Source organism: Rosa chinensis, chromosome 2, assembly GCF_002994745.2.
Source record: "Rosa chinensis cultivar Old Blush chromosome 2, RchiOBHm-V2, whole genome shotgun sequence".
In the NCBI taxonomy this organism is placed as follows: domain Eukaryota; kingdom Viridiplantae; phylum Streptophyta; class Magnoliopsida; order Rosales; family Rosaceae; genus Rosa; species Rosa chinensis.
The window spans coordinates 75,126,857-75,144,400 of record NC_037089.1 but is presented as its reverse complement, the minus strand read 5'-3'; the positions used below and the strand labels follow the sequence as shown (position 1 = coordinate 75,144,400).

General features: G+C 36.5%; 3 protein-coding genes and 1 long non-coding RNA gene across 4 annotated transcripts; 2 read left to right on the top strand and 2 right to left on the bottom strand.

Annotated features, from left to right (window-relative positions):
- Positions 1-5,981: 5,981 nt before the first annotated feature.
- Positions 5,982-7,063, bottom strand: LOC112185001 (polygalacturonase). Its single transcript, XM_024323218.1, has 2 exons — positions 6,604-7,063; positions 5,982-6,559 (listed from the first exon to the last, which is right to left on the bottom strand). The coding sequence occupies exons 1-2, from the start codon at positions 7,061-7,063 to the stop codon at positions 5,982-5,984; spliced, it is 1,038 nt and encodes a 345-aa protein (XP_024178986.1).
- A 3,730-nt stretch (positions 7,064-10,793) lies between these two features.
- On the top strand, positions 10,794-12,534 carry LOC112190977. The gene is made up of 3 exons (XR_002932732.2): positions 10,794-11,010; positions 11,417-11,802; positions 11,898-12,534. It is a non-coding gene; the product is annotated as an uncharacterized LOC112190977 (long non-coding RNA).
- A 1,059-nt stretch (positions 12,535-13,593) lies between these two features.
- On the bottom strand, positions 13,594-14,040 carry LOC112185000 (aquaporin SIP1-1). Its single transcript, XM_024323217.1, has one exon. The coding sequence runs from the start codon at positions 14,038-14,040 to the stop codon at positions 13,594-13,596; it is 447 nt and encodes a 148-aa protein (XP_024178985.1).
- Positions 14,041-14,044: 4 nt separating this feature from the next.
- On the top strand, positions 14,045-16,870 carry LOC121051335. Its single transcript, XM_040513589.1, has 3 exons — positions 14,045-14,716; positions 15,203-16,253; positions 16,652-16,870. Exons 2-3 carry the CDS (start codon positions 15,204-15,206, stop codon positions 16,868-16,870), a joined length of 1,269 nt encoding a protein of 422 aa, XP_040369523.1. The 5' UTR covers positions 14,045-14,716; position 15,203.
- Positions 16,871-17,544: the final 674 nt, after the last annotated feature.

The following is a 17,544-nucleotide window of genomic DNA, read 5'->3' as shown; positions in this document are numbered from 1 at the left end:
CTTTGTCCTAGTCTCGGGCTCCTCCAAGGCCTATTTGTTATTATATGTCGATGATATAATTCTCACTGGAAATAGTGAAGCTTTGATTTCTGAAATTAAGATTGCTCTACAACATGAGTTTGACATGAAAGACTTAGGTGCCCTTCATTATTCTCTTGCCTGGAAATTCAATGCTTGCCCACTAGTCTCTTTGTTTCTCAACATAAATATGCCAAAGAACTTATTCACAAGGCTGGTTTGGAGGATTGCCACTATCATTTGACTCCTTGCCAATCAAGTACTAAGTTGTTCAATGATCAGGGCACTCCATTAACTTTAGGTGAAAATTCTCTCTTTCATAGTCTTGTTGGTTGCCTTCAGTACCTCACCTTCACAAGGCCTGACCTAGCTTACTGTGTCAACTCGGTCTGCCAATTTCTTCATTGCCCCACTGATCTTCATCTTGCCTCTGCTAAACGTATTCTCAAATATGTAAAGGGTACTGTTGATTTCGGTATCACCTTTAGGAGGGGTTCTCTTGATTCTTCTGGTCCTCCAATTTCTCTGCAGGCCTATTGTGATGCGGATTGGGCAGGGGACCCAAACGATAGGAAGTCTACTATAGGATTCGTTATTATGCTTAATGACTTACATGTTTCTTGGAGTAGCAAAAAGCAAACGGTTGTCTCTCGCTCCTCTACCGAGGCCGAATATCGAAGCATGGCCGATACTATTTCAAAGTTACAATGGCTTAAGCATCTTCTTACAGATTTGCGTATCAATCTCACTGCTATTCCTACCTTGCATTGTGACAACATTTCGGCCTTAGCACTTGCTGCGACCAATTCACCACTCAAAACTCAAACATATTGAAGTCGACGTTCATTTTACACGAGACAAAGTGAAAGATGACTCTATTCGACTACAGTTTGTCTCCACTTTTGAGCAACTTGTTGATCTCTTTATCAAAGGATTATGTTCTCCGCAGCATGTGTATCTTTGCAATAATCTCATGTTCGGCCCTCTTCGCTTATCTCCAGTTCCCTCCACCTCTTCACTTCAGCTCGTCCAGCTGAGGAGGGGTTTTAGCTTATACGACCATAGTCACATAGTTACGGTTGACTTTTTACCCTTACCTTTAGGTTGTCACAGTATATGCATATGCTTCAGCTCATCCTAACACGTGGCTATATGATAGTAGCCTTGTAGTAATTCTGTTACAATAGTTAGCTGATTGGGTTTACTATAAATACCTCATCCTAATTACATTGTAACCAAGTCGGTTAATTACATCATATACATACAAAGTTTCTACTTTTCTCTCGGTTTCTTCAAGCTTGTTCCAGAGCTTTCACTAATTTGTTACTTCCAAATAGGAAAGTTTCAAATGAATATATACCCCAAAAAAAAAAATTTGATTCATTTTTTTCATTGCAGCCTTTGAAGTTGTGGTTTTCAAGAGATTTTCTAAAATTACCTATACAATTTTTGGGGACCGATTAATACTCTTTCTCTACTTCGTTTGTTAAGGAATGACAACAACCCTTCACTGATCTCCTGTAAAACTGAGGATATATTCATTTGAATGTTGGTTTCGAATTTTTTTTTCTTTTTAGAAAATGTAAAGAAATTGGACGAGCTATCCCCCCCCAATGCACATGGGTGGGTTTAAGATAGGGGTGAGATTAAGCACTGGCCCAACCTGAAATTTTTGAGTTAAGCTTAGATTATATCAGTTAGGAATATCAAATTTATGCAAAAATGGTAGAAAAGGGAAAAAAATCATGAGTACAACGTGTGTCTTCTTTTTATCTATACTATTATTAAGAGAAGAGGGTTTGTTAGCGAAAATCTAGAATTCTGACATAAATGACCCTAGAAGATTAATTAAATAAGAAGGATAATTAAGACATTTACAAAATATATTTTTATTTAAAAAATAAACAAAAAAAGTATCCACAATCCACATTTTTCTCCACATTATCTTTTCTTTGCAATAACTAACTTTTTTTTTTTCTGAAAAAAAAATAATAATAACTTACATGCAGATCATGTGTGGGAAAATGCTATTTTAATTTATAATAGCCAAAAAACGTTGGTTTGTGCTCTTCATTTAATAATTAATGATATGTCAAAACGATATCATTTTTAAAAAAAATATGAAAAAAAATAAATAACAAGGCTGAAGATGGTTCTGATAAAAGAAAAAACCCAAATACAACTGTTCCTCTCTCCTCAATCCCAATTATAGAGAACCTATTCATCTTTCTCTCTTTCTCCATTGCTATTTGTTGGATTTGTTAAACAAGTAAGAAACTGAATATTCTTGGCCCAAAATAATTAAATTTACAACTTAAATAGATCAACCTGAGATTAAAAAGAAATGTATATGTGAATTTAAGCCACATGCACTAATTTAGGATCTTTATCAATTAGGATATTCATCACTAATTAGATAGATCAAGGTTGTTTCACACAATACCGAATGACCTAGCTAATCATCAACTCACACCTAACATATTAGATGTTAACCGAGTCAACCATTTCTGCTAGTTTTTCTAGTTAAAGTTGGCAGCTGTTGTAGTCGCTATGTTGATGTGGATTTATTCATGGTCATGAAAATTTTACAGCCTGTAATAGATTACGTAGTTAGGAAAGTTAGTAAGGGTTTGATTTCGGTTGACTACTATAAATAGTTGGCTTGTTGATTACATGCATTTTGATGCATGTAATTGTATCTAAAACAAGATAATTAGGCTAATCTTCAAGTCAATAAATATGTAATTAATATATTTTTATTTATTTTATTGTGAATTAGCGGAGTTGTGAATTCGGAAGAAGTTGTGCAAAAATAGAGCTAATTGGAATTATCGACAAAGAGATGAAATTGGCGCCCGGTTAACTATGATCAATGCAAGTTAGAGCAAGAAAGAAACGAGAGCAGATTAAATTAAATTAATTAAGCATGGGCTTAATTGAAGAATGGTTTGATTACATATTAAATTATTACAACGGCATGGCTATAGCTTTAATTAAGCTCTAGTTAATCTCAAACCTTTTTGTCTTTTTCTCTACCCCCAGGCAAGCACGTGGGTTGTGCATGGCATCAGACTTATATTCTCTCTCAAGCCAATCACGTGTCACCCTACCCACTCATTGTTGTCCTCTCTTGCAATCAAGACCGTCGATTTCTAATCAACCCATTCTCTCCTCTCTTGGGATATATACAGACCACGACCCAATCTCCTTTCACCTCACCCTAGCACATAGCCGCACCACAAAACAAAGGCAACCCTTTGGGGTGCTCTCTTTCCGTCTCCTCCTCCTCCTTTTTCCATAATTTTCTTTAATTTTATTTTAAGAATTTGAGGGATTACTCACCCAAAACTTCAAGGATTCATCAAAGTCATCTCCTCTATAAGATTTAAGACTTGGATAATTGTATGAGTTGTAATTTAAGGCTAGTCATGCTAACTTTTTAGCTATTTGTGACTATTCTTGCTTTCTCCTACACTTGTCTTATCTTTTCTCTTTGAATTTTGTATCTTTCATGTTCATAATTATGGGTTGTAAGTAATTTCCTCGTTGGGGGTTAGCGTTGTGTGCCCTAACCCAAATTTTGTGTAAAAGATGTTTAATTTAATGTAATGATGCAATTTTCATATGATGGATGCTTATATATATTTTGGTTAAAATGCGGGTTTTTATCATAGGTGAGGTCTGAACTATGTCTGACCGGACTGAATGGTACCTGGACTTTTAAAATGATCAAATAGGTACCTGAACTTCCAAAACTACATCATTAAGGTACTTCCGTCTATATTCCGTTAATCCTTCGTTAATTGCAGGGATAAATCAGACATTTCACTCAAATTGACCACTAAAATGACTGTTATAACCTCATCTGACATTTTGTCCATTTCCCTCCTTTCTATCTTAATTTCCCTCCAAAAAAATTGACTCTTCCCCCAACACTATTCATGTAAAACTTTTCATCAAATTTTACCTCCAATTATTGTCTTTCGATAAATAATAATCAACATCTCAACATCAAGTTTTCTTGAATAATTTTTATTGTTCTTCAAAAATTAGCCTAACATAATGAAATACCAAAATAATTTTTATGTTAGGCTAATTTTTGAAGAACAATAAAAATTATTCAAGAAAACTTGATGTTGAGATGTTGATTATTATTTATCGAAAGACAATAAAATTATTTTGGTATTTCATTATGTTAGGCTAATTTTATTATCGACAGACAATAATTGGAGGTAAAACTTGAATAATTTGGTATTTCATTATGTTAGGCCAATTTTTGAAGAACAATAAAAATTATTCAAGAAAACTTGATGTTGAGATGTTGATTATTATTTATCGAAAGACAATAATTGGAGATAAAATTTGATGAAAAGTTTTACATGAATAGTGTTGGGGGAAGAGTCAATTTTTTTGGAGGGAAATTAAGATAGAAAGGAGGGAAATGGACAAAATGTCAGATGAGGTTATAACAGTCATTTTAGTGGTCAATTTGGGTGAAATGTCTGATTTATCCCTGCAATTAACGGAGGATTAACGGAAAATAGACGGAAGTACCTTAATGATGTGGTTTTGGAAGTTCAGGTACCTATTTGATTATTTTAAAAGTCCAGATATCATTCAGTCCGGTCAGACATAGTTCAGACCCCACCTCTGATAAAAACCCTTAAAATGCATATCTAGGAGCCTAGTCAATTCTATAGTGTGTATTTTGAGCATGTCTAGGACGGAGTTAGAGACTTGACCTCATCTAATTCCTAAGCTAGAAACTCACAATTTTGTATTCGAGGGGTTATAAGCATGGTGATTTACACTCATTGCGTGATTGAGCGGGCGGGTCGCTTAGTAGTCTAATTCCTCTATCTCTAGGCCTCTTGATGTGAATTAGGGACCTTTGAACCGGCTCTAATTTATGTCAAGTGAGTTCCTACGACCCTTGAACAGGAGTAGGAATATCATGAAAGAGAATTTTGGTCCTTGAGCCTTGAACCGCATTGGATACGACTACAGCCGACTACAACCAAAGTAGGAAATTTGCATTTATATTAGATTAGCTTAAGATACATAGAGTTTGGGTGAAGGAACCTCCCTAGCACCCGACATTCCCATTTATTTGGTTACACTTTTATTAATTTCTTTGCATTTTTATTAGTTGCTTTACATTTTACTACTTTTTGTTAACCTAAAATCAACTCTCAAAATATTGAACTCCTATTCATTGTAAATAACCATCACTAGACTCTTAGTTTTGATTAGGCTTTGGTGAAAATTAAAGCCGAGCATTGCTAAGCTTTGGTGCCTTAGATTAACATTTTTATTTGTTTTATTTTCCTTTATTTGCGTAGTGACTTTAGTTCTGACTATCCAAGGATTGTGGGTTAACCACTAATCCCTGTGGTATGATAATTTTGGGCTTAATACTTCCCTATCTTGACACAATTCGTGCTCTTGCGAGAGTATATGCATCAAGTCACTTGTAATAATTATGACTTAGACTTTCATTATTGCAAAGATCGTTAAGATATTTTCTCAGCTTCTCTCTCTGGCTTTTGGTAAGCTTCGTCTTCTTCTTCTTGACTCTTAATCTTTTGCTTCCATAGATGCTATGTTAACATTAGACACCAAAAAGAATATTAGTATTTTCTACTTCGATTCAGTCCAACAAGCAAAAGGAAGGAATTCATAAAGACCGACTCTGGAGAAGTAAAAACCCATGTCTTTTCTGCACAATAAAAATAAGCATGACAAGACAACTATAACAGCAATCCATGAAGAAGCCACAAACCCTAAATCAGTACCTGCACTGTGGCTAGCCACCTTAATTATATTGGTGTGACTAATTAGGGAAAACGCTAATGTTGGTTCATTCTTTGTTGTCTCATTCAGTCATTCTAATTTATTGGATAGGGTCTACAAGCAAGAGCCTCAATCACGTTAATAATTGTGAGCTTGATGACATTAGAGCATCAAGATGTAATAGGTCGATCGCCATCTCCACTGTATTCTAGATCAATGCCTATCAATTCTACATTCTCACATGGTAAGCTCCCACTACATGCAATATTGATGGCAACTTGTGATGCAGATGAGCCTCTAATGTTCTTGAAGCTGACATTACTAATCTTAGTGTTCAACTGAGCCTGTTGTTTGCAACGATGCCTGGGGCAGTAGTTTTGGTCTATAATGATGGGGTTCTTCACATTATTCATGATAATATCCTCAAAGTATATGTGTGAGGCAAAACGAGCACTGGGAGAACTAGGCCATGTCTTGATTCTCACACCGTTTGTTGTGTTCGTGAGGGTGCAGTTCTTAATGATGAGGCCATATACCGGTTTTTCATCAAGATACTTTCCAAGACTTCCTATGCTTATTCCATGTCCCGGTCCACAATTAACATTGGTTACTGTGAGTTGCGAAGTGCCATTACCGATAGAAATACAATAATCTCTAGTTTCGATGTTTGCATCCGTTACGTTGATCCTCCACGAATATGCAATGTGGATTCCATCTGTATTAGAACTCTCGCTACGATAGTTACACCCTGGAATGTAACATCATGGCATGCACAAACGTTAATATGGAAACTTATGCTGTTAAGGGAAGTTATGTCCTGAATTATGGAGTTGGAGATGTAGTCGAACCTCACGTTAATAGCACGATAAGTATTCCAACCAAGGGCTCCTTGGCCATCAAAAGTTCCACCACCTGATAAGTAGAGCCTGTCAATGTACCGAAAAGCAACCCAAAAATCCGAGTTCACGAGTTGGTGGCCATCTTCGGGATCTTTCAACTTTCCTTGGATTTGCACCTTGATAGGAGCCTTGCAAGGACCTATAAAAGTTGCTCCTCTTAACCAATATGTGCCGCTTGGAACAACGAGTTTACTCGACCATACAGAAACACAAGCATCTGTCCAAGCTTGTGCTAAGGAGTCTGTAATATCATAGTTAGTTTTTCCACCATATTTTGCACTCGTCACTTCAAAGACTACACAGGGTTGGGCTTTAGCTGTAGCTGCTAACAATAAGAACATGAATATCGCCATGATAGTCATCAATTTGAGACCCATCTTGAATAAGACACTCTGGTTTCTGAATAAGTAGTTGCTCAGCTCCTCTGTTGGTTTTGGACGTAGGGTACTCTATAATTTTTCAAAGAACAGATCCGTGCATCTTTTTATTATTTTATATAAACTTATTTTTGTATAAGAAATATATAACCATAAATAACTTCTAAATCTAACTTTGAATTTTCTTATCCCTAGTAGGAGTTGGTAAATTAAGGGCATTCCTATCCCTAGGGAAAATTCTTGAGAAAAAAAGGTGAAAGTTGGTTGAAGAGGAGCGACTTAAGTGACTGGGGAGGAATCAAGCTGCTCTGAGAAGACAACATGCTATCAGGCTAGTCAGTTGCTAAGCGCTCCTCTATGCAAACGTGCCCATCTAAAGAGAACTAGGGGTGGGCATAAATGACCGAAAGATCGAAAAACCGGAAGGAACATATCCTGACCTGCCGGTCCGGGCGAGGTTTACTCTGAAAATGACTGCATTTGGTCCGGTTCGGTCCCAGGACTCAGATTTGGCCTTCCGATCCGGGTCCTTGACTTCTGCTGACCACTTGGACCGAAAAACCCGAACTTCACTGCACAAAAGTAGGCTTTGGATACCATTTTACCACCACGTTTTGATTGATGGTGACAACACTCAATTTTTATATCACTAATCCTCCCAAGTCCCAAACGTGTGTTTCTTTTTGAAAATCATGTCAAAGCGTGGGATCAATATACTGTTGTAATATCAAAGTTCTAGTGCCCCATTAAAATATTCTTCTTATCTTTATTTTTTTCTTAATCATTAACCATCATTTTCCTCCTTCTCTCTCCAGTCTCCATGGGTCTTCTCCAGATTTTCTTCTCTGCCCCTTGTTCTTCTCGAGTTCTCTCTCTTTCTTCTTCTCTTTAGTACTCATCCTCAGATTCGTATTTGTCATCAAAGAAAAATCTTCAAATTCTTATCTATTATTTTTTCTCTTTACACAATCTTCTTCTTCAGGGAGTTCGACTGCTTTTTTTTTCCCTCTTCTTCATCAGTTCCTCTTCCATTTCTTCCTTAATTCCTCTTCTCTCTTGCTGGAAGCAGTCTCCAAACCCAACCCAGCTTGAAAACTGGTTGAGGTTCCAGACGTAAATGGTTAAGTCACCGTCTTCAAGATCTCCCAACTCTCAGAGCGACGCCTCAAACCTCTCCGTCTCTCACATATGCTTCTCTACTCTCATTCTCACTCCCGCCCTTCCTCTCTCATATCTGTGTTTCAAAGCCAAAGATCTCAATGCATAGAGGATGAGAGCGCGATGGAGTATTGGGATCTGCACATCTGTTTTTTTTTTCCTAAGGACAGGTTGCGCCTGAAAGCCCAAAATCCGGCCTGTTTAACAGCGGTCTGGGCTAAGTCCGGTCCATAATACCTAAAAGTGAAGGCCCGGCCTGAACTAGTGATGCAGTTTCCGGTCTCGGTCCCCGAAAAAAGGGTGCCGGTCTGGGACCTTGCCCAACCCTAGAGAGAACAATCTTCTAGCTCTCTCATCTAATCTTCTAGCCAAAGATTGGCAGGTTCCTTAAGTTCTTCAATGAAATGCAATCCTCTCGGAAACCTTCCACAACAACTTATTGCCCCCACATTAGGTCACTAAGCCCGCGTTCAGTGAAAATCGTTAAGACATTCATAATCGTGATTTATCAATTATGAATATAAACGGTTTATGTTTGACAGATTTGGTTCATCCATTGATTTGATTTAGTTCGATACCTTACCGATTAGTAATTTGGAAGAAAATTTTCAGAAGTGATCTAGTCATGCATACATAAATATCTAACAGTTGATTTGTTGTAATGTGATCAAAAAGTTGATCTTATGAACGGTTGATTAGAAAGTCTTCAACTAGTCTTCATTTTAGTGGTTCTCATTAGAAGGGCTCCCATATGTATAGTACCCTTGTTTAGATTTTGTCATGTGGTCTTGTCTTTTTCTTGAAAATAATGTAACATTATAGATCGCTATAATACATTGACAATACATTAATATTGTATTATCATCTCTCATCCACTCAATCTAGACTATAATTATGGGTAGATACAATCATTCACTTCCAAGAAATAGTTTGGCATTAGAGAAGAGGAAATTTAAACAGACCTCTCAATATAGGACAATATTCCACTTTCTTTTCCATACTTATGAGTTCCAAGACCTGGGACCATATTCAACAATTAATTTGTTAGGTTTATTATACTGCGAGCAAGTTAATTTAATGTATAATATTTGGACCCATAAACCTCTCCTTTAAAAAAAAAAAATTATTGATGAGAATTTTCAAAAACATTTTACTAAATACACACCCCCTGAGCCCCAAATTACTTAATACACAACCATTCTCAATACACCACTCATTTAATTTATCATTCTAATATTTTACTAAATACACAACCCAAAGTACCTAAAATACCCTTAATCTCAATAATTATGAAATATTCTGTTATTTGACTATATTAAGGCTACTATTTAGTATGATCGGTATATGTTGACGTTTTGTAAATGGCCAAATTGATTACTTGTGTTAAATATTGGGAAATTCTTAAAGATTTATTATTGTTTCCTTCAAATCTTTAAACATGAGAATAATAAACAAGATGATCGAAGAACACACACCTCAACAGTGTGTTTGGATGAAGGAAAAAGAGATGATATTTAAAATGAAAATAATTAAGCAGTTCATAACTTCTTTACATGAATTATCTCGTTTGACATCCTGTACTTGAAAATTATGAATTTCTCTATGGAAAGAAATGAATGAATTGATTGTCCGAATTCTTCACTTCAATTTCCATCAAAATATGTATAATTTCGAATTTCCTTACAAAAGTTTAGTTCTCTTACCTTATTAGTTTCCAAAACAAGGTCATTTTTGTTTTCAATATTTTAACTTGTTTTAAATCTTCTTAATTTATTACACATTCCAAATTCTGAATAAATAGAACCAAATAATGGAAATTTCCATTTATGGTATTCTAATTGATGGAGTGGTAGATTCCATAGTTTTAAAATTTCTCAAGAATTTATAATTATTTCATCCAAACTCGACATAATTGAAGATTGTTGAGCGAGGTTTTAAGAATCCATGTCAATGGTCAAAATTGATATGATGAAGTATGGAGAAGAAAAATGTATTACAGTGTCTAGGGTTTAAAAGAAGAGACGTAAAAAAGAATATAGGCGTGATTCAATTTTTTTTTCCTTCTAATATATAGATGTTTGTTTTGGACATTTAACCTACCTATAAAATTTGATTTGAAATATAAAATAATAGGAATGTGTATTAAGTAATTAGGGGTGTGTATTTAAAATTTCTCTTTTCAAAATAGGATGATTAACAAGATAATTAGAAAGTAGCATTGTTACCGATTTATTTACGTATGTATGTTTTATGTTCAAATTGACATATAAAAAAGAGTAAGAAGTGTGATCGAAATAAAATCATCTACGAATACGATTGGAAGCCCCTTTAGCCCTATGTATAAGCAATCCTGGCCTACTAACATATCAATTAATCTTTTCGAGTATTAGTGTTAGTGTTATTACATAAAAAGGGGAATATGCATGGTTCATAGATAATTATTCCATTTTAGGCTTTTAGCTAAGCAAAGCCAAGTTAGGCTTTTAGAAGAAATTGCAATCCTCACTATTTGGCCAGGTTCAATGAATCTCAAAAACCATTACCTACTTTTTGGTTGTGCTGATTATTATTTAAGCTCTGTTCATGGTCGGAATGGACGTCAAGTTATACAGCGATGTGAGGTTTTTTTAGAGCAGTGTTCATCATCATGGCCTTGTCTGAACCTTCTCGTTCTTAACCCGATCCAGTGCTCCTCCAGCTACCCTCTTCTATATAACTGCTTCACCATCTTCATCTTCAATCTGTTTGATTCCTCTAGCTCCATGGTAGCTTTCCTCAATTTCGATTCTTTCTGGTTAAGTTTTTGTCTTTTAATGCACATATATTCTATTGTTTCCTCTTGTTTTGTTTTGTATGATTCCATGGATATTCAGATTGCTCCAATGGAAGATGAGATTTGCACTAAGCCTAGCTATCAGTGAATATTATAGTATATTGTTGAGGGTGTTCTTTAAGGGGCTTTAAAGGACATTATTCCTCCAATTTCCTCAAAAGGCAATTAATATATATGCTTATGGTTTAAAAATGGAATAATATGTGTTTTTTCTTGTTATATGTCTTCTGTGTTGCTTATTTTCTCATGTTTAAACATTAAGAAGAAGTTTTGTAAAAATATGTCACAATATGAATAGTTCGATTACATTTATATGCGTATCATCTGGTTTTGTACAGTGGAGGTGAGGAATGTCATCACCTTGATCGAGTTATTGTACAAAATGGTTCTAGATCCCCCGTTCCCGATCACTGGTGCCGCTGAGAAGCTGCGCTTTCAATTTGAGTAATTGAATAGTAATGTGCCTTTGTGTGAAGACCTGGTGATGGTGAGGAACTTGATAAACAAAATAGCAAACATGGGTGGCCAAGAAATATTGTACCAATTTTGGAACTCATCACTTGAAGCCATGAATCATCATTCTCATGATTCTAGTACTGGAGTTGGATATCAAATTGGAAGTGATGGCTTAAGCTTCATAGAGAATCTGCTCATGTTATCAGACAACTCATCTGCACCAACACGGTTTGATTTGCTCTACAATCATTGGTGCCAACTTTGCCTGGTAAGCTAGTAGTTTAGTACTTCTTGTCTAATAATATGGTACATTTAGATCTCTTTTCACATGGATTAATTATTTCTAGTTTCAATTTTTTTTAGGCCAAGTATGAATCACATGTTAAATTGGGTGAAAGAGTACCACAGATGGTAGGAACTGGTCAGATCAAGTTGGGCAAACTCATAATGAGGCCAGATGGTGACTTCACATGGCAAAGCAAGAACTGCAGCATAGATTGTCTTCCATATAGAACCTCTTTGTGTAATTTCACTCCTACAGATCCATCGAGTACTTCTCTGAGAGGGTCCTCACAGGTCTTTTGATGAGTTTTTATTCGGTGCCATATAATCATGGTCATCAATGTTCTTAGATCTCTCACTTCGTATGACCTTGTTGTCACTGAGAAGAGTTCCCCTTTGCAACTTCAAGTCATTTGTGGTCATTCTTGACCACACTACTGTCTGCCCCTATTGTCCTGATGATCAAAAATGTCAGAAGCAATATGATGGGCAGACTTTTTACATGTCAATTTTATAGCTTTTGTAGTAGTAAGCAAGAATTTGTTTGATTTTATGCTTCAATTTGCAATATATTTTGTATTTGCTTTGCAATTTAGAGAGAGACTTTTCTTTTGAGTTCTGAGATTCCTTCACTTCTGTATTATTAAAGTGTGTACTATCAATAATTCTCTGTATCTCAGTTGAACATTCAAAATATATTTACAGAATGGGGTAACAATTTTCACTTTTTTGTAATTTTAAGCTCAGTAAACCCGTCCTTTGCACTACAAATCCCATTCGAAACTAACTGAACATTGCTTCTGGCAGATATGAAACACATACACAAATCTGGGGTGTCATATGTTTTCTGTCCAAAACAAATGAGACTTCTGTGATTCATATTAGAATTGCAGATTTGAATCACAACCCATGCCATAGCCATTTTTCGTAGATTGTCAGATGCCGACATAATATAATGAAGTTTGCAGTGGAGTTTCTTATGGTGACTCAAACTAGGAGACTCTACGTACAGTGTATCTAAGCCTGTGTCTTCACTAGCTAGTAGACCTCGGAAATGGCCGAATAGACAAATTTTAAACAGAAAACTTGGGTGAAAATTAATATAATTACTGCGGTAAACCGTGTTTCGGACATTATAACATAAACGACAAGCCTATTGGGAGGTAACCCACCCTTCGCGAACAGCTTCTTAGAGTGATTTTGGCCACATTAGTCATTGATGTCTAAAGCAATAGCAGGTTTGCGATGCCCTCAGGCCTCAGATGTGCTGCCCTGCATGAACACTAACCTGCTATATTTAACAAGTCTATAGCCTTGGCCGTTGCCTCCTGGAAAGTTGAACCTACCCTACTGAAAAGCCTTTGAGTTTGAGGCGTGTTGGGCAGATAAAGAGCCACTTTATTTGTACTAATACCAAATAATGCAAAGGAACAAATATCTGAGGACCAGATTCATACTCTGACAAACACCACCCACCAAACCCAATAATTTAAGGAACCAGATTCTTCTTCTTCCCTGATCATCCTTTTACATAACTTAGATAGTTTCTTCATCCCTTTCAATTAAGATAAGTTCTAGATCTGCAATTGCATAAAAAACCAAACTTTTTTTACAAGCTAAAGTCTGTTCCCAATACTGCAGCAAGGCAATGAGAACTAGAACAAAAGGCATCTAATTTTGATCTAAAACATTCATTTCCTTAATTGAATGCACAACATTCATATGCAGAAATCAGAGATTCATACATCTGCTATTGAATTACATATTCAAACTCCTTTCAGGCTTTCTTCTCCTTTGTTTCTGGTGGAGGAAACAAAATCTTGAAGACCCTAGCAGCCAAAGCTGCTCCAATTAAAGGACCAACCCAATAAACATAGAACAGCTCCCAAGTATTGTGCCAGTTATCAACATAAGCCCAGCCAAAAGCATTAGCAGGGTTCATAGAAGGCCCTGTGTACCCACTTCCCACAATAGCCAATCCCACAGTGGCCACTTTAACCAACCATATTTGCAGAAAAAGATTCTTAGGACCCCTAAGCATAACCCAAAGCAGAGAAAAGCAAAGAGAAAAAGTGAACAACCCTTCAGCAATAGCACCACTTTTCACATCCACTTTCAGAGAAGGCCCTTTGACAAAATGTTCATACTTTTTAGGCATCACTTGCAGGATGGCCTTGGCGCCACCTGCTCCGCCGGCCGCCTGAGCCGGGAACTGGACTGCCATTGTGTTAGTATTAAAGTATTGGCATTCCACCGGCCACAAAACTCTACCACATTAACCATGTGTGAAGTTCAAAAGTACTTTATTTAATTCCTTGAGAAAAGCTGTTGAAAGCATGTGTGTTGCTTTGCTTTTTCATCATGCACTCGGAGACCAAACATGCATAAATTGTTTTAATTACTTTATGAAGATAATGCGGTCAAAGAGCCTCAACAGCATGGAGGATTAATTAAACATCATATAGTGGTCTTGCTGTCAAGGCGTGAACCAAGAGAAAGCTTGCTATCTTTGGTTTCTGTTGCTCTAAGCAAAGACTCGAAAAGAGGAGAGGTGGGAGACATGCTTTTTAAGCATGAACATCAAAATCAGATCGGTTCTTCAAAATACCAAAAGCTGAAGAAAATTGCAGGTTCTCTTTTAGTCTTCTTCCTTTCAGTCATGTGCTCTCTTTCATTTTACACATCCTCACGGTCGAAAAAGAATAAGAAGAAAATAGCAGCTACGTTTTCCATCTTCACAACCTTGCTGTCAAAGAATAAGAAAAGGAGGAAGCAGCTGTATTGATTTCGATCTCGCCTTGCTGTCCAATCATGAACACGGAAGTGGGAAGCAATTGGTTCCCATCTCGTCTTGCTGTCCACTCGATGCAATCATGAAGTCTTTGCTGTCTAAGATGAAAGTAAGTGCATCTACATCTGGTGATCTTACTTGAACCAAGCTGAAGCATTCTTGCTGATTTCTTTCTTGTATAAATATACAAGTTCTGTGGTTCTTCTTTTTTTTTGAAACAGCTTTGAGTTTCAATCATTTGGTTGTAAAAGAGTCGTCTCTTTGTTGCTCTGTTTTGTTCCATGTTGAAAACAGTTTGTAAAACAACTGGTGTGTCTGTCCAGTAAGGATTGCAGCAGTCATTGCAATCCCAGAGTTAATGTGTAATCTGTTTTGATTAGTGAATCATTGGGTTCTCAAGAGTTAGAGCCCCGCAGTGTTTTTGATCTCAATTGAGGTTTTCACTGCGTGACCAATGTTGTTGTGTTATGCATATTCTCTGTTCTTGTTTATGTAGAGATTATAATCTGCCACTCTATCTGGAGTTTATACATCCTTGTATTTACATTTGGCATCAGAGCGGGTTCTAAAGAGTTTTAGTTGATCCGTGATCAAGGATGGAACATCAACGTGACAGAGCCTCTAGCTCCATTAATTGTCCACCTTTGTTTGATGGAGAAGATTACTCACAATGGAAGATTATGATGAGGGCGTTTCTCTACTCTCAAGATGAAAATATGTGGAATATAGTGGAAATTGGTTGGGAACATCCAACCAAGGCAGAAGACTCCAAGAAAGAAGCAGATGTGAGTTCTACAAGAATTCCTAAGCCTAGAAAGGAATGGACTGAGGAGGAGGTTCGTGACAGAAATTGTGATTTCAAGGCACGAAATTCATTATTCACAGCTCTATCCAAGAAGGAGAGAATGAGAATTAGCCACTGTGACACTGCCAAACAAGCATGGGATCTTCTCCAAGTCACCTATGAAGGAAATAAAAAAGTTAGAGGGCAGAAACTTCAACGGCTAGTCTTGGAATTTGAGAATATGTCAATGGCTGAAGATGAATCAATTGACGACTTTCATGCTCGGCTTCTCAATGTAACTAGTCAATGTCGGAGCTTGGATGATCCAGTTGAGGAGCACCGAATTGTCAAGAAGTTTCTTAGATCTCTTCCTCCAAAATTCCAGGCCAAACAAATTGCTATTGAGGAGGCTCAGGATCTAGATATCTACTCTCTTGATGAACTGGTGGGAAATCTCAAAACTTTTGAGATGAGACTCAAACCGAATAAAAAGGTAAAAGATGTTGCTTTTTCTTCCGTTAAAAATAAAGATGATATTATTGATAATTCTGTGGATTTAGCTTTATTAACAAAAGAGTTCAAAAACTTTCTGAAATATAAAAACTCTTCTGGAAATAATTCAAAGAACTTTTCTGACTCAAAAAGAGGTCAAATATCTGATAATCGTTTTGACAAAAATTCAAAATTTGTCAAAATTGCTCAAAAGAAAAGTTTTCCTGACAAACCTAAATGTTATGAATGTGGTGGAATTGGACATATTGCTGCTAACTGTGGTAACAGGAGATATAATTCACGTGATAACAAAGCTTTAAAATCCACATGGAGTGATAGTGATGAAGGATCTCAATCGGATTCTGAAGAGGTAAATCTTGCTCTTACTTCCTCTATTCATACTGATTTGTCTGATAATTCTGATTTAGAAGATGAGGATCTTGATGAAGAAACTAATAAAAAGTGTAAGCAATTGTATGATGCTTCAAAAATTGTTCTTCGAAAAATTACAAACTTGAAGAAGAAATTACATTCTTAAGATTGGAAAAAGAAAAACTTGAGCAAAAATTTGAAAATTCTTTAAGAGAATGGGACAAAGAACGTTCTAACTTCGTTGATAAGATTCAAGTTTCGCAGAATGAGGTCAAGAGTCAAGATTGGGACAAGGAGCATGATGATCTTATTAACAAAATTAAAATCTTGCAGGTTGAAGTCAAAGCTCAGTGTAGTTTAAATGTTTCACTAACTTTTGAAAATGAGAAATTGCAGGATGAGCTACTTAAAGTCAAGGAAAGTTTCAACAAATTCTCTATAGGGTCAGAAAAGGTTTCTAAGATGATGGGAATTGGCAAAGCTCATGGTAATAAAGAAGGATTAGGTTATAATGGTGAGTCCTGCAAACCCTTGGTGTTTGTAAAAGTGTGGGAGGTGAAAATTTCTCAAGTCAGGCACAAAGCACTAGTGACAACAAGTCTGCCACCAAATTGACTGTAAGACCAGAACCTCATGAAGCCATTCAATCACATCAGAAAGGTTTTTCGGTAAGTTCTGACATGCACACCTCTGTGCGTCAGCCCAGGTATACTCATAACTCAAAATTTTTTGTTCCTACTTGTCATTATTGTGGAAAATTAGGACACATACGTCCTAGGTGCAATATGCTTCGTAGTGTTACTCAGAATCAGAGGAAAACGATGGGTATTAACTCACATGCCTCATTGCAAGCTGAGTTGAAAGAAGGTCTGAATCTAATCGCCAGGATTGCAAAGCTGGCTTCAATCCCCGTGGATCTGGAAACAAAGACAAAATCAACTTGGGTCAAGAAAGGACCCAAATGCTTCTCAGCTAAGATTGATAATTGTGACATACCTTCTGAATACATTGATGCCACGTGTTTGCTTTCCTCTTGCAGCTCTAGAAATGAATTTGAATATGTGGAAGCTACTTGTCTCGTGGCCTTGACTGCACTCGCTGATAAGAAAGGTGATGTCTGGTATGTTGATAGTGGGTGCTCAAGACATATGACCGGTGAAAAGAGTTGGTTTGTGTCTTTTTCAAGCGAATTCACAACCGGATCAGTCACGTTTGGAGATGGGAAAAAGGCCAAGGTAATGGGTAAGGGAACGGTAAATACACCAGGTATTCCTAATCTCCAAAATGTC